The sequence below is a fragment of the Xiphophorus hellerii genome, chromosome 9 (assembly GCF_003331165.1).
Source record: "Xiphophorus hellerii strain 12219 chromosome 9, Xiphophorus_hellerii-4.1, whole genome shotgun sequence".
Taxonomy (NCBI): Eukaryota; Metazoa; Chordata; class Actinopteri; order Cyprinodontiformes; family Poeciliidae; genus Xiphophorus; species Xiphophorus hellerii.
The window spans coordinates 3,363,065-3,383,984 of record NC_045680.1 but is presented as its reverse complement, the minus strand read 5'-3'; the positions used below and the strand labels follow the sequence as shown (position 1 = coordinate 3,383,984).

General features: G+C 38.0%; 1 protein-coding gene across 1 annotated transcript in view; it reads right to left on the bottom strand.

The window, feature by feature from the left end:
* cachd1 (cache domain containing 1) overlaps nucleotides 1-20,920 on the bottom strand; it is a 79,727-nt gene that overhangs the window by 12,801 nt on the left and 46,006 nt on the right. Inside the window, exons 4-18 of the mRNA XM_032571708.1 lie at nucleotides 19,784-19,890; nucleotides 15,232-15,358; nucleotides 13,742-13,886; nucleotides 13,410-13,626; nucleotides 13,162-13,311; nucleotides 9,878-10,141; nucleotides 8,115-8,264; nucleotides 7,625-7,748; nucleotides 7,373-7,490; nucleotides 4,602-4,770; nucleotides 4,377-4,519; nucleotides 3,490-3,671; nucleotides 1,606-1,716; nucleotides 626-748; nucleotides 18-117 (exon numbers count right to left, since the gene is read on the bottom strand). Of these exons, the coding sequence (XP_032427599.1) occupies nucleotides 18-117; nucleotides 626-748; nucleotides 1,606-1,716; nucleotides 3,490-3,671; nucleotides 4,377-4,519; nucleotides 4,602-4,770; nucleotides 7,373-7,490; nucleotides 7,625-7,748; nucleotides 8,115-8,264; nucleotides 9,878-10,141; nucleotides 13,162-13,311; nucleotides 13,410-13,626; nucleotides 13,742-13,886; nucleotides 15,232-15,358; nucleotides 19,784-19,890 (2,230 nt within the window). The remainder of the gene's footprint in view (nucleotides 1-17; nucleotides 118-625; nucleotides 749-1,605; nucleotides 1,717-3,489; nucleotides 3,672-4,376; nucleotides 4,520-4,601; nucleotides 4,771-7,372; nucleotides 7,491-7,624; nucleotides 7,749-8,114; nucleotides 8,265-9,877; nucleotides 10,142-13,161; nucleotides 13,312-13,409; nucleotides 13,627-13,741; nucleotides 13,887-15,231; nucleotides 15,359-19,783; nucleotides 19,891-20,920) is intronic.

The following is a 20,920-nucleotide window of genomic DNA, read 5'->3' as shown; positions in this document are numbered from 1 at the left end:
ACATCTCAACCCTTTACCTTGTGAGTGATGTGCTGTTGTTCTGCTGGGGCATGACCCTTTGGGTCAATGAGGGTTGGGTGAGCAACCAGGTATCCTCTGTCCTCCATTATAAAGCACCTGAATTACAGAACAAGTATAAGTAACAACTTCAAATAGAATACAAGATACAATTTCCTCCCTTTCCGTTCAACAACAGTCTTCTTTTAACTGAATGTTTTGGCTCCATTCTACTTCTGACTGCTTCTCAAATATTTTGTCATATGCAGCTTCTTCCTGTTGCAACTCCCTTAAAAACTAAAGCTCTTTTACATGGCTTATAAAATCAAAAAAGAACAGGGGGTTTGGGTGGAGAGTTGGGGAGTAAAGAAATGGATGTGGATGAGAGATCAAAAGAAAGAAGATGAATAAAGTTATGGGGTACTGATGCAGGACTCCCTCAGGACTGCTGATAATCAGCTTATTTCTTCTTCCCGCTTTCTGTTGTCTTCACTGTCTCTCAGCAACTTTTGTTCTTCCCCAGTGAAACATGAATGTTGTAAGCTTGCAAAGACTTCCAGGGGGAACAGAGGAGGAAAAAAAGGGGAATTATCTGCAAGGACGAGTGAAAAATCTACCCTCTTCCTACCTGATCTTATGGCCTTTATCCTGGTTGCAGATGGGCAGCAGATCCAGCAGGACCTTATAGAAGTAGCGAAGAGTAAAGTCTATACCCATCACTGCAACTGCATACCCAGGGGCCATCTGAGAGCTGCAGGCAGAGCAGAAAAAGAAAAAAATGAGTCATGTTGAAAGAAAGAAAAAAAAAAAAAACAAAAGCTGGGAAAATGAAACTTCTCTAAGCTATTCCACAAGTAGTCCAACTTTTATACAGATCTTTGTAAAACAAGGTTAAATTAAGCACCAAAAAAACATGTAATTTTGAAATCTGCCTCAGTCTAACATACTGTTTGTTACACTCACTGACCAATTCAACTACAAAACATAACCCTGCCTTATCACACACCCTTAAACTGTGTGTTTATTTCTATCCAGAATACTTGAAGGGGCTGTGATAAACAGTTTGGATTGTGGCGCTGTAAGAAACCCGATGGCCATGATGCTCTGTTGTATTTTAGGCTCACTGACTTAGAAATAAACATTCTAATCTCTGCCCAGGACTCTTTTTAGACATTTTCAATCTCTTCTGAATCAGCGACCCGACATATTTCCATTTCTCTCCTTTTTCCCCCTACTACTGTGTAGCAATACACTGTTTTGCCTGATAGTACTTTACAAGAGAAGAATTAATGATAATTATAACAGAACATGGATCATTTTCCTCATTGAAAAGCAGTGAAAGAGTCAGTTTCAGTATCTTGTCATTTGGGTCAGATTATTTCCTGTTTTCAGACATAGCTGGGTCTCAATGAAATGACCCCCAGGATAAAATTCTTGCAGATCATGCTATCTTCCCTCACAACAGTGGCTCTATTGAGCAGATACTAAAAAGGCTCAAACATAATGGTCAATAGTTAAAACGCTTAATGGGGGTGACTCTCATAAATCTAGAGGAAACAGACCAGACATTCCATTTACTAATATTAAACTATAACCATTTTATTTTACCTGGAGGCATGAATAGTGTGGCTGATGGTGACGACGTATCCTGCGCCGCCAACATCCAGATAGGGACCGGTGAAGGTGATGAGGCCCGGGTTAGCCACAGCATGCTGGTACCTGTACGATACACTCAGAGGGTTACCCATGACAATCATTTCCCTCTTTGCTCAAAGAGGGAAATGATTGGAGCAAATTGGATTAATCAAAGTAGACAACAGTTACTTCCGTAATAACGTTCACAAAGTGAGATCCATATATAGATTTACTACATGCAGAGAGGTTTCGAGTATTTATTTTGAGTAATGTTGGTAATGGTTTAGAGCTACTGAAAACAAAAAATTGTGTTTCTTAGAACATTTTATCACATAAGACTAAATAATTATGTCACATGTAGGTTGACTGTGTTTTCGTTGAAGCATTGGATTTGCTCATTTTTGTGAGGTTAGCTAGCAGTACTAATAATACAATGACAATATTTTTTCCCTTATTATCTGTACTTTATCATGGGTACAGCACATTGTGTGCTATGCACAGTTAACTACCGTGATTTTCATATAATTTTATGAGTTCCTGCTGTTTTGAATTAAAATTCGATGGTCAGAATTCCTGCTACAGAGGTTCTCCACGTGTTATTTCCAAACAAACATAATTTTAAAGAAAGATGTGCTTTTTTGGAGAAAAAAATTGTTTTTCATTGTTTTGACTTTTTATGCAATTTAATAGTGTAATAATACGTTTTTAAGCACTTTGTACATGTTCTGGTTTTCGCTAGTTAAGTCTTATAAAGTTGTGAACTGTAAAATTGATATTATATCCATATAAAAAGCCACATTATCAACACATCTCTTAAAATGATTCAATTCAAATGGTTAATGCGGGTTTATATAACACCAGTGGACCTTAATAGGTATAACAGGGAGATTCCTGATGTTTGTCCGAAATGCACAGAGGACAGAGGAACTCTGGTTCACTGCATGTGGTATTGTAGGATAATTACACTGTTTTGGAAAGAGGTAAAAGATGTAATTGAGAAAATAATTTCCAAACAAATAATTCTTGAGCCAAAGCTGTTTGTGTTTGGACTGTACCCTGAAAAACATAATTATACTAAAAATGAACGGACATTTATAAACTTAAGTTTGCTTAATGCAAAAAGATGTATATCAATGTTTTGGAAAAAGACCCATGGACCGACCATAAACCAATGGGTACAGCAGATGTTATCTGCCCTCCCACTGGAAAAAATTACGTATATATTAAAGGGAAAACAAGATTTGTTTGAGTTCATCTGGAATCCCTTCATTAGGTATGTCAAGGATCTGAACATCTCGGAAGACGGTACAAGTGACTGAAGAACATGTTAACTGCAGTTCCCAAAGACAATTCTTTTTGAGGGCATATACTGTTAAAATCTCAATTTAAAGACGATATGTAAAATATGTGATGGGTTGTATTGGAACCAGGATTGTGAGAGACATTTTGTTGTACTTTTTTGTTTGTATTTTATTTTGACTTGAACAGTAATACTACTATTGTTGTTGCCACAATTTGCATACTGATCAAGTTGTTTGTTTAAACCACTAAAATTCTAATAAAGATATTTTGGGAAAAAAAAAAAAAAAGCCACATTAGTAATGTGCTTATGTGAGTTATTATTCAGAAAACATTAAATTTGACAGTAACTGACTTAATAATAGGGAAAAAAAACGGTTCAAACTTCATAAGAGTAACTTTACCAGACTGAAGCTATGAATATCAAACATTTGTTTCTCTTTAACAGGAGCAAACTGCAGAACTATTCTGGATCACCTTCGCAGCCCAAAAACAAAACTCCAAACACCTTTAACGTCATCTTGCCCTCCTCTACAAACCTACCAAAGTAAACCTCACCATTGTCTGCGGGTCGGGTCGAACGCTTTGTCCATCAGCGATCCTGGGTAAATCCGGAGCACCCCGCTGGGCGTTGCTATGTAACGGCGCACAATGTAGCAGTTGAGGCTACTCATTTCCATTAGTGTCATCCACTCATCCGTAACATGACTGGTTGCCATAACCTCGTTCCTGACAGAGGACTGTGGAGGGGAAAAGAAGGAGGGATGAAAGATGAGAGAGGATGGAGAGAAACAGCAGGGGTTGAAGAAACTTGGATTCATTTTGTGTGTTTTTGTCTTGAATGCAAGTTGTGAAAACGTTTTGCAATGTTTGGCTTGAGAACAAAATGACTAAAAAATGAATGACATTTTTTAGTCATTTTGTGAATAACATTCATGAGGTGTCATTAGGGGAAATAAATCTGACTGATTAATCGCTAAGCCTGGAAAAATACCATCTCAGAACCATTCCGAGACAAACCTCCGAGTTTGAAAGGGGTGATGAGGTCACTGGAGGGGGTCTTTAAGACTAGCCTGGGAATCTGCACTGAGGCTCAGCTTTGGACTTCCAACTCCCCCCAGGAAAGGAATGCACACAGAATGCCAAAACCTTTGTGGGAGTTTATCCCCTTCCTCTTAAAGTTGCAGACCATCTTTACAACTTCTGAAATTTTACCTGCAGAATTATTTAAAAACAAGGTTGCCCAAAAAACACCTATTAAAGCACAGTCCTCCACAAAACATGACAGAGGTAAGTTGAAGTTTAGGATGCAAGTGTCATAACAGGAGGAAGAGATGTAAAAAGGCCTCCAGTCCGACCTCAGGCTGGGAGTGCCCCATGTGTTTGTTAGGTAAACAAATTACCTCTTTATGTGTGAATGCTGTGTGTTTTAAAGGCTTGTGTACCTTGAGGCCTGGGTTGGCAATAAGCCTGGTGTTATCACTGAGGTAGGCCGTGTAGTGCTCCACCATCCGCTTCGTCTCCGGCTGACTGAGATGTTCATATGGAGAGGAGAAGCTACCAGCAGACAGCATCACTGTGGGGGATTCTGGGAAATAGGCAGAAGGACAGTAAAGTTAGAGCTAAGTAAGATTATAATAAAGGTCTGTTGAATTTAGAGTTGTCCGTACCGACAGTGGCGAGCTGCTTGAAGTGCAGGCAGGAGCTGGGTTGGCCCAACAGGTCTAAGCGATGGTACAGTAGCTTAGAGCTGGGTGCCGTGTTCAGGTTCTTCAGCTGCTTCACTGGGATCTCTGGCTGGATGTACACGATGCACAGAATAAAAGATGTGTCCTGGACCTGAGGGATAAAAGAAGAGAGCTTATTGGATGCTTTTATGACTCCTTTGTTACCGTAAGTGAGTCTAGTTGGATACACCCAATAACTGTCAAAAGACATTCTCTTTTGAATGTCTTTTGATAAAAACAAATTAAAAACAAGTTGTATAACTATGACTTTTGATTCTGTAATATCCTTTTAAAGAAATGTACCAAACAGTGGAAGTCTACAACATGGAGAAAGAGTTACACTTTGGTATGAATAATTCCTTTATTTGAAAAATCTTCCTGCAACTGATTATACAAGACGAATTATTTTGCAATTCAAGATTTCCAGAATCCTATTTGACAACTCAATACTTTTCCAGGCTCAGATTTCTCAATTCACCTATCTGCCTTTATGACAACTAAATATTTAAACAAAAAACATTTATCGTGTTGAGTTTCATTATCCGTTTTTTGTATAAATCATAAAAATACCACAAAGTTGAAGTTGGGTAATGAAATAAAAGGCTAATACAGTTTTTTTGGTTTTGTTTCTTTTTTACATTTAAACTAATTTGGATCAGCACTTCTCAATAGATGAAGTAATTATTCTGCACTAAATACAGATTATTTAAAGCAGTGTTAGTAATATTTCATATCTTTGTTATGAAACATCAAAGATATTAAACAACAGCTCAGAGCTTTGTTTTGCATCTCAACCAGTTAAGAAAACCACAGGTTTCATTTCAAACCCTAATTTAAGATGGGCTTTGAATTAGTTTTACAATGGATTCTCAATCAGTAAATCCAAAACCAGAACAACCGAGGTCTGGTAAAAATGCAGATCATGATGTTGCAAATATAAAATAAAAGATTTCATTTAAACATAATCAATATATAATTTTATGTAGTGGATCATTTAAAAAACGTAAAAGTCTAAAAACACAACTGTATTTCCCTGACATCTCAAGACCATTTTTCAATTTTGATCTTTTTGTACTCAGGACTTTAGTGACCACAATGTGTACTGTAGTGGAAAAATTAAAGTAAGGTCACACCTGCTAGTTGTATTGCTATATGTTTATTCTAAGTTCTTGTATATTCCCACCAAGTTAAACTATTTTGGTTACATGTACAAGGTTGGACGTTGTTTTTCAAAGCTGCATGGGAACCAGTCTGTTTCCCATGCTTAGGATCCCTTATCCCTTTGTATAAAACTCATGTGTTGTCTCTGCCTGGCAGAGCTTTTCATCCAGACCTGCTTCATTATTGATTGTCCTACAAGCTCTCTGTATTGTGCACAATACATGAATAAACCTGACTGAGTGATTTCACCTGAACAGTGCTTGGAAATAGTATTTTTTCCACGACAGTACCCAACTTGGGAATGTTTCATGCATTTTCTATAATCTCCTATATTTCCTACCATTAGAAAACAATATTTTCTAATGGTAGAAAATATAGTTATGCGACTCCCATAAAGACCAATTAGAAGGTCACTGCAATCTATTTTGGGTTGCTCACAGGTCATAACTGGCCAAATTTGAGGAGTTTAGAACCACAATCAGTGAAACAAAGGTGTACTGTAAAATATCCAGAAAACAATATGTAGTTAAATCCTAAAGCGTGAACATTTGCATATAAACATACAACTACTTAAACAACTGATAAGTAATGGTTAAGTGAAATGGAGGTAAAAATGAGCAAAAATGGCAAACTGATTGAGAACTGGAAAAAACATAAAAGCTACATCCCCCAATTTTTAAAATTAAGACAATTTTGGAGATGCTCCACTGTGTATCTTAATTCATCTTCACATACACAGGTGAGCAATTGTTTATGCTTCCAAATAAATCTGAAGCTTTAAAATCCTTGTGCTCAGCATTCCTGTTTTTAAAGACAAGCTCAACTTTACAGTGCCAGAGATTTATGGCTGCAGGAGAGCATAAATGTGTCCCTTTCAAAAACAGATCTTAAATTAACCCTTCATTGTTCGACTATCGCTGCATTTGTTACTTAAAATCAGGCAGTAATACAAGTGTCATAAAGATCCAAACTGTTCTCAACACCATCTCTTCAAATAAATCTGCATCTCAATCCACCTGGATATTATTAGCAGTGCAAAACGGGGCGACCTTTGTGGGAAACAAAACTCTCTTCTCAAATGATGTTTTTGTAGGCAGGTTCAGTGATGTTCTGGCTCTGGAAAGCCCATTAAAAACCCTGCAGCACTGCCAAACTCATGTCAAATGTGACTTGTTAGAACGCTTGTTCTTGTTTGGAAAGAATAACCCAAATGTCAGAAAGCATTTAAAAAGAAGCAAAAGTGACATGCTGAAATTAAAGATGATTCTTCTGCTTCTGCCAAAACGTCTAAGTGGTGTCATGGTGATGTGGCCGTCCAGTTGCAATTTGTTCCGAACATTCAACCCAGATTCAGACAGGTTCTGGGTGTTGGGGCTTAATGGGTTTTGTTACACTAAACCTAATTTAAGACGGTGAAGGATGAGCGCATAAATCTTAGCAGGACTTTAGAGCGCAGTGCAGTGACAATAATGTACTTCATATGTGGAGGTAAACATGAATAAATCGGATGTGTTTTCAGTGGTTATTGGACCGCACACCGACTGAAAACCTACCAGTTTCCAGGCATAGCTGACATTGTAAGCATCTTTGCTGTTGTCCCTCAACCGGTTTGTGTGCCAGGAAAGGGAAGAGTTGACGGGCACAGCAATGATCTGACTGCCTAAAGGGAGGCTGCACAAACAGAACAATCAAAAGATTAGTGTAAAAATTTGACCAAAATCTTCCTGCTTGTACAGCCATGCCTTGAGCAATTTGAGCTACTGCTCTCTTTGTCACTTTTCAAATAGTTGTTGATGTTCCCTCACCTGAGGATGTTGTGTCGGACAACAGGGAATCCTGGGATGTTCTCGTAGTGGATAATATCAGTATGCAGGGGCGGCTCTGTCATTAGGTATGGTCTGGTCAAAGATGGATGCATCAAGGTGTAACCTTTAAAGATCAAATGCAAGATTAAAACAGTGGAACTGTATTTGTTCTATGTTTTTACTTAAATAGTCAAAGACTACAAGCAGAAATCCATTAGGAGATCATATGGTGCCCAGATTTTCTGCTTTATTGGTTCTGAAAACTTATTGGCCGATGAGAAACAAAAAATTCCAAACTTTTTCCAATCAGTGAATGCACCACACTAAAAGCTTCCTAACTGAACTGAAAGTAATCAGTGCAATCCAATAAAAACCTCACTAATGTTTCACTTGTCTGCCAAACAGACATGCTTGAAAGAGTTGCAGATCAAGATTGGCTCAACATTCTGCATGAATCAGACGTGATTTTGCTGTATGTGCCTCTATGTACCTTTGTTGTCAATGAGAAATGTATAAGAAGCCAGTGAGTCTTGGTAGTAGGTGACGTCCTCGAGGATGTAAGCCAGGTTCACATCCACTCCGACCACACCGAGGAGCAGGTTACCGAAGTAACAGGGCCGGCTCACAGTCATGATGAAGCCTAGAGGAGATGCAACAGGTACATGAGGCAGCTGGTGGGTCTTCAAAAGACATTTCTATTCTAGATGCTCTTTTCTTTTTTAACCATGTTGAAACACATCACAATTTACCAGCCATCAAGCAATATTGTTATAGTTTGAGAAAAATAAATTTCTTAAGAGTACATAATGGTTTTCTAGTCATACTGAACACCTAAAGTTCTACACACAAGCCACATTCACATACATGGACACAGTTAAATTAGATTTACGTGCCTTCCCCAAGGGAACAACACATGGATAGGAAGGAAGCTGAAATCCAAACCTCAGCTTCCTGACTGCAAGATGGCTACCCTTTTCTATTGTCCCAAACAGCCCAAAAGGCTCCAAATTAGTAAAACTTATGTCACACAACAGCGTAGTTAGTAAATCATTGCTATGATTTATGATTTTTAACAGCAAATAAAGGTTTTTGTTATGCTAATTTGTAGTTTTAAAACAGGTTTTTAAAAGCAAAAACATGCCGTTCTCCACACATTTATAGCTATAACAGATGAGTAAAGTATCTTAAAATAAATTCAGATTTTACTGAAGTAGAATATTTTCATACTGAAACCCAATCTTTAATTTCAGTACAACTTGGTTATAAGAAAATTTACTAGAGCAACAAATATTGATGCTTCCAATACTTTATCTATCAAAGTGAAGCATTTGTAATCTATTCTTTTCTTAAATCAAATGTGGCATTATTTGGCAGCAAAACAGAAAAAGGACAAAGTTCTCAAGGCTGCGTAAACAATGTATTCTGCCAACTATCTGGTCAAATATGGCCGACTAAAGCACCATGAAGGTAAAACTTAATTTCTTTCTGATCAGCCTTGCTTTGCTATCAGACAACAATGCACTCATAGAACATTATGTTGTTCAATTTAGTTAACACAAAAAACTGAAAATTTCTAACTTTTTTGGCATAATAAAACACATTCTTGCTCTATTTATGCTCTGATAATGGAAGACATGCTTTAGTGCTGGAATGAAGATGTTTCTAATTTTCTGTTGAATGTAAAAATCCTGCCTCTTTAAGGTACCAGCTGCACTTTTAAAGTCAGATTTTGTTCATCTAATTTTTAAATTAAGAATAATAAAATCAACACATTGAATTTGAAACAGTGAAAAAACCACCTGGTTCAAATTCTATCTGAAAAAAATATCCTATTAAGCTCCTTTTGCTATCCAATTACTAATTGTTAATTTTTTAGCTGCAGATGCATATTTTGCTACAAATGATCAAGTGTTCACTAAAGAAATGCTTTTTGTATTTTAGGCAATAAAATGTTCACTTTCTCATTTAAAAAGGAATAATTTTTTTATTTGCGTATTTAAATGCATTTCTTATATTCTATGAAAGGGTTTAAGTGGTTAAATGAAACATCAGCAGATTGTTCCAATTTTGTTATCTGATGATTGATTAATCATCAGAATATTAGAACAATTGATTACTAAAAGAATCATTAGCTGCAGCTATATTTGATATGGACCAATTAAATCCTGATTAATGCATTTCTATAATTAAATGGTCAAGTATGAGATAGATGCTGGAGTTTTCCGTCGTTCCAAGCCGGTCCCCACCACTCACCATCCCCCATGGGGTCGGAGTAGGGCAGGCTGAAGCGCACCAAGTCAATCATGCGGTTGGGCAGGTTGATGTAGAAGCGTCCCACTGATGTTTCCAGGTTGCTCAGCTGGTTCAGCACCATCATGCTGCCCTTCACCACCGGCATCATGGGGGCTCCGGCCGATCCGCGCTCCCTTTCCAACGCTCGGTCGACGCCGTACTTGACGGAATTCTGTTCGGCGAGGTCTCTGAGGAAGGCCAGCTCCTTCAAGCCCGTGACTCCCTCTGGGGGAGGAAATGGGTAGAGGAAGAGAAACTGAGCAACAACATGACAATAAAAGTCAATTCTGAACCAATATCATAAACAAACCTTGGGTTCATGGCTTGACATGCCTGTTAACTTGGTAACCAACCAAAATCGGCTTTCACATATGACTGAAGTCTTGCAAAAATATTCATAACTGGTAAGTTTAACATTTCTTCCAGTTATAACCAGAAATTTTTAGGTATTTTATTGGGATTTTAGTCCAGACGTAGGACAAAAATTAAAGTGGAAGAAAAATTACAGGTGGTTTAACTTCTTCCAGTTCCCTTGTGGTTTATCTGTACAAATTTAGAATAGAATAGAATTCAACTTTATTGTCATTGCACTGTCACAAGTACAAGCAACGAGATGTAATTTAAAGTTTATTAGTCTTTGAGAGAGCAAATTTGTATTATTATTCCAATGCATTACTTGAAAATTATCTCAAACGACCCTGTTACTGTTTATCGCAATAATTTCTGGGACAATTTATCATCCATTAAAATTCCTTATGGTGACTTGCCTATTGACACATCATTTATTAACCATGGAACACATAATATTGATTGTTGAAAGAGAACGGCAAGATTGTCAAATTGTAAATAATAAAAAAAAAAAAGGAGAATGAATTCCAGTGGAATATGTTCTGGTCACTTAAGATTGAACTTTGAACACCCTGAGTCCCATGCCCATTGTGAAATTTAGTGGTGGCAGCCTCATGCTGTGGGGATCCACAGCAGAACACAAATGTAAGCCACACTTACATTGCAGATTTCTATGTGCAAACAATGTTTAAAAAAAAAAAAAAAAAATCACTTAGAAACTCATAAAACACTCCGACTTCTCACATTTTCTTAGTGGAAAGTCAAAAGCAGTGTTTACAAATTTTCGAACTTTTTTTTCTGCATCTGCATCAGGGATTTCTTTTAATACATTCAGGCCCCGACTTGACAAGCTTGACTTGAGCCATCCCAAGCTCCCTCCAAGCCCAGCTGTCGTCTGTCAACTCCAACACCATGACATAAATAAATCTGCCAATACTTAAAACATAAACATGCAGAACAGAGACAGCAAAGCACACTTTTGACTTTATCTCAACAGGCTTCACAAGGTCATTCAACCATTCAATGGATGGATGGATGGATGGATGGATGACAAGCCCCCACAGCTGTCACCTGGAACATTTGGCATCCCACATGCCGTCGGGAAGGACAGAGTCGAGCGTCTGCCAGCGTCCAATCACTGAACGGATTACAGTGGGATCTCTTTTTTAATGCCAGGGCTCTGCTCGTTTGATCACCCTGCTGGACCGCAGAGTGGAGGCGATGGGTGGCAGCGTCAAACGGACTCCAGGAGGAAAATCTGCTGACAGCTCAGGCTGAGCAGAAATACCTGCAGTTTTCATTTGCAGGGGTTTTTATGCTCCAATATTCCCCAAAAATATTTGATCTGAAGGGAGAAAATTTTTCTTTCTTTTTATTTTTTACATCTGATTAAGAATTGAGTTACAAAACAATGGACTGCATAAGCCAATGCTTTTTGCAACTTGTCACACACACACACACAGTGAAACACACAACTGTGCAGTGTAGTGCCGGTGAGACTGCTGATCTCCTTCAACAATCAGCACTTCACATTTGGCAGGAGATGCAGCAAAAAAAGAAATAAATAAATAAAAAAAATAAAGACACCCCTCTTCCCAGCCCATCCACAAGCCGAGCCTTTCAGAGTCGTGCAACAGCATCAGCAACGAAACAAATGTTTTTCCGAATATGCAATTCTAATACACCAGGAGAACGAGAGATTTCTGCATCCTTTTCATCATCTCTCTTTAAAGAGCCAAGGTCCTCTGTCAGTCACACACGTCCAGGCAGCGGCACGGCCCTTTGAAGTCTTGCTCTCCCCCTTTCTCTTAGATGTACCTCATTTCCATTCTCCGATGCAAAAATGATTTGTATTAATGGTGGCCTAATGCATGCACAGAAGGGGTGGGTTAGTGCGCCCTGCGGAGGGAGGTGGGAATTAGAGGAGGCAGATGGAAAGACAAAGACACTGAAAACGGAGAGAAAGAAGAATACAGACCTCAGACTCAACACAGATAAACAAGAAACCGTCAAATGTTTCAGAGCATCTTTGTAACCTCCAGGCTTATTTTGAGAACAGATAAAAGGAGATGGGGTATTAAAAAAATGAACAAAACTTCTCATTTTCCAACAGCAACATAGTGAACTTATTAAAGGTATAAAAAATGTTCCCCATAACTGACTAGATTTCACAGCAACAACTCAATTCCCCTCAAAATGAGCCAAAAAGCTGATGTAAGAGCGCTTCAGATTGTTGAAATGCATCGAAACAGCTTTAGGGTCAAACTAGTTTTTTAAGTGGTGAGGCAGATGGAGTCACACAAGGAATCTAACTATTGCAAGCCTTTATTCTTGGTACCATGCAACCAAATATGTTTTATAATTCAAAAATAGTTGGTAAAGATGAGATAATATAAATGTTTTCTTCTCCTTGAATATGCAATCAAAAGTAAATGACATAAAAATAAGTAAACAAATGATCTGTGGAAACACCTGGTAGAAAAAGAAATTGTGACAATTGTTATTCTATCAATAGCTGACAAAAAAAGAAAAAAAAAAGGATTAATAACGTAACTAAGTAACCAAATAATCTGTGAAAGCTTCAGGTGGAAATTCTTTCTAATTATTTTACCAATAGTTGGTTCTATTCTAACACTATCAATGTGAAATAAAAAAAAGGTTCAAAGAAAATAAAGAGAATCTATAACATATACAAAACAACAAATGATTTGTGAGAACACCTGGTAGCAGAAGAAATTAATTTGGTAGAAACACGCACATGATGATCCATCCATTTTTATTATTTCTCTTTCTCTTTTCATCAACTTATTCTACTATCATTTTTGTAAAGCACTTTGGTGCAGTTTTAAACCTGTTTTTAAAAGTGCTACATAAATAAATTTGACATCGACACCTACCGTTCATAAGAGCGTAAGTGAGGATCATGACGGAGTTGTTGAGGTGTCGGTTCTCCTCTCTGACCACGCTGAGCGTCGCTCTCTTCTCCAGCTCGGACGATTCTCGAGACGTAACGCCAGATGAAAGGTAGATGATGACCATATCTGTAGCTAGTGCGTGACATGAAACATTAATGATTAAAGGGCTCAGGGAATCTCATGTCACACATGCAAAAGAGCAGGAGTTGGAAAGTTTTGTCTGGACTTACTGGAGCTCTGCTTGCTGAGGCTGCTGGTGTTGCGGAGCAGCTGGAAAGCCTTCTGGAAGCCAACTGCATGCTGCGTGGCTCCATTAGAGGCCTTGATGTTAGAGATGAAGGTGCTCATCTTCCTCTTAGTCTCGCTAGTGGCCGGAGACAGCAGGCTCTTGTAACACTGGTCCAGAGAGCAGGAGCGGACCGCTTCTGCCACAGACAGGATGGAGATCTGCAGAGAGACAAGGCAATTTCACCTAAATGGATGAACTTCCTGATCTTTCAAAGCAACCTGTAAATAATCGTTTCCTAATCAATCGGAGAAACGTCTGCTTCCTTTTACAAACCTTATCGTGTTCGTCGATGGAATTAAGGATCACAAGAGCAGAATCACGGGCGATCTGAAGCTGTGAATCTGTTATAGACGCTCCATGGTCGACCATCACCACAATGTGTTTGGATTGTGGACGCACTGCAGAGACGTACACAGGCCTGGAACAAGAACACAAAAACTCAAAGTGAGGCACCGGACAGTCCGCTCCAGTCCAGTCCAGTCCAGTCCAATTCAGTCCACCAGGTACCTAACATTCTACATCACCCCCAGATTTTTCTGGATTGAAAATTTTAATGAGCTCTGTCAATTTTCTGATCATTTGGGTGCAAACCAAGGCCATACTACTGTCTGGTGTTTTCTAAAGTTTGAGATTTAGGGTTAAATTTTCTCCAGAAAAGCCCAATTGTCCACACAAACCAGACGGGCAAGACTGTCGTCAAGATAGTTGTTCACCAGATAGTTACAGATACGCCCCTAAGCCACCAAAAAGAAGCTGGCAAGTCAAAGAATGAAGTATCCACCCAACAATGGAAAACTGGAAAAAGGTAAACCCACAAGGTGCAAAAATAGGGGAAATTATACAAGACATTGACTAGCTTGAGTGTGTGTATCCAGAAAACAATCGATTTTTATAAAATATTTGAATTAAGTTCATTATGCACTTTGTGTGTGATGAATCTATTATTAATGAGTTTCACTTTTTGATGCAACTTGAACAACCTCTAATTGTTGCACTAGGAAAGTCAACCTGTTATCACTTTGAAAGTAATGAAAGAGGAAACTTTTAATTTGGGAAATCAGATTAGTGCATCCGATGAGTTCAATCATTTATCCTGAACCAATAAAACCGTTGGGTTGGAACTAAAATGTTTGCAATCCATAGTTTGACATGTCGATGGTTGTATGTTGTAAGCAGAATGGGACGTGGACGGGGATTCAAAGCCACTGTGTGTGGTCTGCTGGACAAGAAAACACGTACAGAGGTACAGAGTGGGGGGTTCTGCTCACAAAGCCTTATTCACAACCGAAGTTGGCCAACCAACATCCTTTCTCCCCATGGCCGAACGCCAAGTTGCTAATACAAACTGCGATGAGAAAAATCAAGTGAAGATGCAAAGTACATAAGGAATAAAGTGAAAGATATATTCAAGTCAGGGTTTATAAAAAGAAAAAGGAAAAAAAACAGACTTGGGGTGTGAAATTCCATCAGTCTGTAGTGGCACAGAGGCACATTCTTGCTAAAGGCATGTATGGTCATGAAGTACAAGGGCGGCATGCCATGAGCATGCCCTCTGGGCCACCCTACAGCAACCAGGAGAGGAGGGGGCAGTGGGTTGAAGGGTGCATGGGGGTGATGAAAACGAAGGCAACAACATGGCAGATAGATCCAACTGTCACGTGTGTGTAGAGCAGGAAACAATTTCATTATCTGCTTAAAAGAATAGTCCCTAAATACATTTTAAAAATGTAACTATTTTAAGAGAGAGAAGGGGCGATATGTACCGGCTGCGATGTTCGTAGTTTCCTTTGCAGTGGAACTTGTGGGCGGGGAAGACGGTAAAGATGCCCTCCTCTGAGCTGAAGTACTGCCACTTTATCCCTGGGTTGGACTTCAGGTTGTCTGCCAACACTGCACATAAGATGGAAGACAAAAAAAATGGTGATTATACAAATTCAGCAGGCTGACGACATGTGGAGGTGCCTAGAAGTAACAAACATGAAAAGATTTTCAAAGTGAAACCAACATCCCAAACACACCTTTGAGAGAAGTGTTCAGTACTGCTCAGGTTCAGTTAAATATGTTAAATATGTGGATCACATAACAAAATGACGATCTAAAACAAGCTCATAAAATGTCAACTCTTTCCAAAAAAAGGTACCACTCAAGACTTGACGTAGTTAGTGGAAAAAGATCTGGTCAATTCGACTCATTATGGAAGATTCAGATATTTAATCAGAAGAAAGTAAAGTTTGAAAATGCAAATAATTTTCCATTCTTGCATAATAAAGTTCCAGATTTACCAGACCTAAGAAAAACAGCTTTATTTACCGTTTTCGTAAATTTCTACCCATAAAAAAAATTCAGTTATACATAGCAGTGGGCAAATAACTTTTATTCTTTTTCCAATCATGACTATCATGATGAACTCCATTGGCAGATCTTTCTCAAATACGAAAAGTAGTTAGAAAATGTCCCAATCCTGTCTATTAACACTAGTCACTAAAGTTCTATAACAAGAACAACAATATAGGCCTTACTTAGACCCCAATTTAGTAACGAGTCATCGGTGATGACTCGTTACTACCAATTCTTTCACTGGCTTTTGTATTTCCATCTAAAAACCAACTGCCCACCAACTCTTTAGTGTCCGAAGTCTGGCAAAATAGAAGGTGATTATTTATATATACAGTACAGACCAAAAGTTTGGACACAACTGTGTGTCCAAACTTTTGGTCTGTACTCAATACAGACCAAACATTTGGACACACTTTCTCATTGAATTCAATGAGAAAGTGTGTCCAAACTTTTGGTCTGTACTGTATATACATATAAATATATAAAAAGTTGGACAATAGCTGCAAAAGCTTAAAGCTAATACGATATAAAAATGCAAACATCAGGTCAAATGACCAAATCCTATCCTAAGAGACCATTTCAAAAGATGCACAGACTGAAATAGCAAAACATAGTCGGTATATGACAAGAAAACAAATGACTTCATTTTCACAAACCACATGAGGTCATTACTTGTTATTTGGGTAGTCTGTTATGGTGAGTTAAACTATTTGCCCAGATGTTTAATGTTTGAGTTCGTAGCAATAATAAATATTCAATAAACATCCTGGAGGTCATTTGTAGCTTTGTGGAATTTGGTTTCCGTGACCTGGAAAAGGATTTCAATATGTTTATTCTTCTGTTAATTACTTCTACAATGACTGCCAGACACTCCAGAATTGTTCTCTGTCCGCTCATTCAACAAACTCACAAATTTCTTAGCCTTGTCATAAAGAAGGAGGGTGATGTTTTAGTTGGGCATTAGAGAAAAAACAGTCTTTATTCAACCAAAAAACCATTGACTCCACTTCATCAAGAAAGAGAAGCCACTTAAACAGGTTCACCTAGAGTGTTGAACATTTCCCCTTTACTACCTCATTTGTCTCTTTAGTTCTTATAAACAGGAACCACTTTGTAGTGCTGGCAGTAGAAGAAGGCTTGTGAAGACAAATGGCTATCTACCCAAAGAAATGGGGACCACATGACAACTACTTACTGCTACTTTAGCTTTCCCATCTCCTTTTATGCACTGAGTCTACAAAACCACTGTAATTCCCTGTTGAGCCACCTGGTATTGGTGAAAAAACAGTCATCCTGTTGTGAATTTACACTTGATAGCTTGATTATGTTAAAGCTTTTGGGATGGTTGGTTATAGTACTGGATCTTAATGGGAGTCCATTCTTGTTTAGTAAGTAGAAAAAAAACTTGCTTCAAGACTTCTACCTTTTATAGAAAACTTTGCTGTCTGTTTTTATGTAAAACCAAAGTGAAATATTTCCCTTACTGCTTTCACTGTTTGTCTTACAGATCATTAAGTACAAAATTGCTTTGTTTTTCAAATACCAAATCAGATTGCATACAATAATACTTTAATGATGCCAAAAAAGTCCAGAGAAATGAAGATAGTTTACAAAACCTTGTTCAAGTTTGAAAAGTATTCAGAGTTCAACAAAAAAAAAAAAAAAGAGTCATTTTAGGAAATGTTGGTGGCCTACACAGAGATTTCCAGTCAATAAAGCTAGACATGCTAGATGAACTCCAAACTAATACAAAATGAAAAAAATGGGTACTACAGAAGCATCTGTCTGTGTTTTTCAAAACTAGTGAAACCCTTTTACAGTAAAGGCTCCATCACACATAACGTAGCTTTACCTCTGCTCTTACCTCTATTGCTCTTGCATCCTCTTGAAGGGAAATTGAAATGTGACAATTTCAGTAGTGGGATATGTAAGCTTTAGTAATTCGAATTCAGCCTCATAACTATGATCAGTCAATCATTATAGGCTGAGAGACTGGACATGCATGCTGGAGCAACAATGTGACCAATAATGGAAGTAGAAAATATATGACAGGTAGACAAAAAAAGATGGAAAGCAAAGGGGTAGAATGGGAAATTGGGGATCTGAAGTTGGAAAAATTATACTGGAAGAAAGAAAAAGATAGAAGGGGAAAAAGTAGATGGATCAAACTAGTACTGTAATCAAACTGCACTCAGCCTCTCATCTCTCACCCACCTGCTGGTATAAAAACTAATTTCACCAATATCCACCATTGTTCCTGTCCATTCCAAAAGAAGAAGGAAAATGAAAGATAAAAAGGGAAGGGGGTTGGGGAATCAACCCAGTCTAGATACAATTACTCCATTTCAATCAGTTCTCGCCCCTCCCTTCTTTCCCTTCATTCATCATTCTCTCCTCCTCAATTATTTCTTGTGTCCTTAGCCACGCCCTCCCTTCCCGCTATAGCAGCCTTGTTTAGACTAGGCTGAGACAAATGGGAGAGACTGAAAAGAGTGGCAATGAGGAGGTCAAGGAGGAGTTAGTGTGAGGGACGAGAAGAGGAGCAGGGAGGCCGAGGGGTAACTTGAACTCATTACGACTGGCCTTGTAAGGAAAATAAAGCCCCACCAATGATGATGTGTTAAAACTGCCAGGAACTAAAGATTTGTAGAGAGCTGTTACTAGTAAAAAAAAAAAAGAAAAGAAAGATTTGAGCCAGAGTAGCAACAGAATGACAGATGTATAGTTTTGTTGAAATTCTTGCCCACTCCTGACAGAACTGGTGCGACTGACTCAGATTTGCAGGTTGCCTTTCGTCTCTCATACCTCCTGCAGCAAAACCCTCTACTATATGATGGTAGATGGGATCCGATTGCTTAGGATGGACTTTAATGCCAACTATTTATTATCGCTGTCAAACTGATCTAGTTAAAACAAACTCACCTTACTGAAGTTGTATCTAAAAATAGCTGAATACACAGAAAATTCTGGAAGCACAATCTGTTAAGAAAGTTTCAAGAATTTCATTTAGCTAGTCCAGTATGTTAAAACAATAAACTGCAAGTAAAATAATCAACCAGTCTGGCAAAACAAACAGTCAAGGCTTAAAATCACACTCTTTTAGAATGCCTACACCTCGAGAATGATGAGAAATCGGTGCGGAATGGGATCCATCAATTTAATCAGGGTCATAAAATTTTTATTTTTTTTCCTAAAGAATGGTAAAATTAGTTTGCAATGAGGAAGACTAAATTTCCAGGAAACAATTTGCAAATCGCAAAGATAACACTATTTATTCTTATAAATAAAGTTGCATGTTATGAGCATGTGTTGTTCAGAAAGTAAACTGAGTTACAGCGCTAAAGCGGAAAAGCCAGCTGTTTGAAAACTGGAGCTAAATGATAATTTTCCATTTTCCTCTGAGTCGGATCCAGACAGACGTGTGCTGCAAACACATATGTGAGCTTCACAAGGTCGTAATCTGTAGCTGGGCTCATGCAATCTGGAAACACTAAATGTGTTGTGGTGGCCGTCATAACGAGCAGTTTTCCACTGCTTTTACTAACCATCTCTTAACAAGAGGGCTTATTTTTTTGATGTCAAATAGAATTTAACTTGATGTCAAATTTGACATCAAGTTAAATTCTCCTCAAAGTGAAAAAAGAACGGAAGACCTTAATAAACCTGCAAACTAGAGTTCAAAGTAAAGTAAGTTTATTTAATGTTAAAGATAAAAGGTTGACAAAAATGATAATAGAAAAAAATGAAATGAACATGTACAGAGAGAGTTTCAAAAGGCCTCTGAAAAGTGAGTCTTTTATAGAGCTAACATCAATGTTCTTGACGATGTTAAACTTTCTGGAGCTGAGAAGGGAAAAAACTGATAATATTGTCATGAAAACTTGCTTCAATGGGAATTGCAGTTCATGGCAGGCTAGCTTGCATACAAGAAATCCTCCTTGTGTCATCTCTGTACAGGAATAGGAGATCTAAACTAACCTGAGTTGAGGTCTCGTCCCGGGTTGAATGCTCTGCTGTTGACTGTGGGGGAAAGTCTGTCACAGCAGATGGTCTTCGACACGTTGGTATTGAAGTTTCCATCAAACCTGCAGACATGCAAAGAGGAAGCGGTTGAGAATTTACAGAAAATAGCCGATTGATTGTTGGTGAAACTGCAGATTTATCACTACAAACCAGATCTGTAAGTTTGATCACTCAGCTTTATACTATTCCTGCTTTTACTTAAACTATTTCCTAAGACGTAGAGGGATGTCATAAAGGGAAACAAGTGAAACCATGTTGGTCAAAAACCAAAATCAAACATCGGCTAAAAGTAATAGACTTTTCTTGTTTCATTACAGTGCAGTTAAGTTGCTAACTGTATTATCTGATGCCCAGAACATTTATTAAAGCAGATTTTATGACTCGTGAATAAAACTTTCCATGGAAAATGGCTGAAATTCTCCAAATATCCCTAATACCCAGCTGCCTAAATAAATAAAGAACGAGCACCATTAAAAACTCATGCTGGTCTCTTAATCTGATGATTTAATCGTTAAAGTAAAATAACCCAATCTCAGTCATCCTCATATTTGCCTTGCAGCATACTGCACTTAACTTTAAATCAAGGTTAGTTACAACAAAACTCTCAGCAATGATTTTTGTTTTGAGAGGCAACAACAAAAATCTTTTATTTTGAGATAAATGCAGTTCTAAGCAGCTATAAAGTTCAGCACAAATAACAGAGGCAGATGATGTTATACTAAATAATTCCAAAATTTGGGGAAATTAATGATGCAACTGTGAAGAAAATACTTTGTTCTTATGGTTAATTCAAACCAAGAAGGGCTAACTCTGGTTTAGGATTTTCCTGAAGAAACATTCAAATTTGAGAAGAAATGGGAAGGATATTAGTTGTTACCCAGAGATAGTCTAGCATTAGCATTACTCACCATCTCAATAGAAGGTTATTTACAAAGAGATCCTGCTGCATTTAACAGGTATTAGAACAGATAAAGCTGGTGATCCAAAAAACTATGTATTGGTCTAGATAAGAAAACTTGGGCCAATATTGATATCTGATATTAATATTGCTGTTATGACCAAAAACCAATATTTATTTCTATTATTATGTGT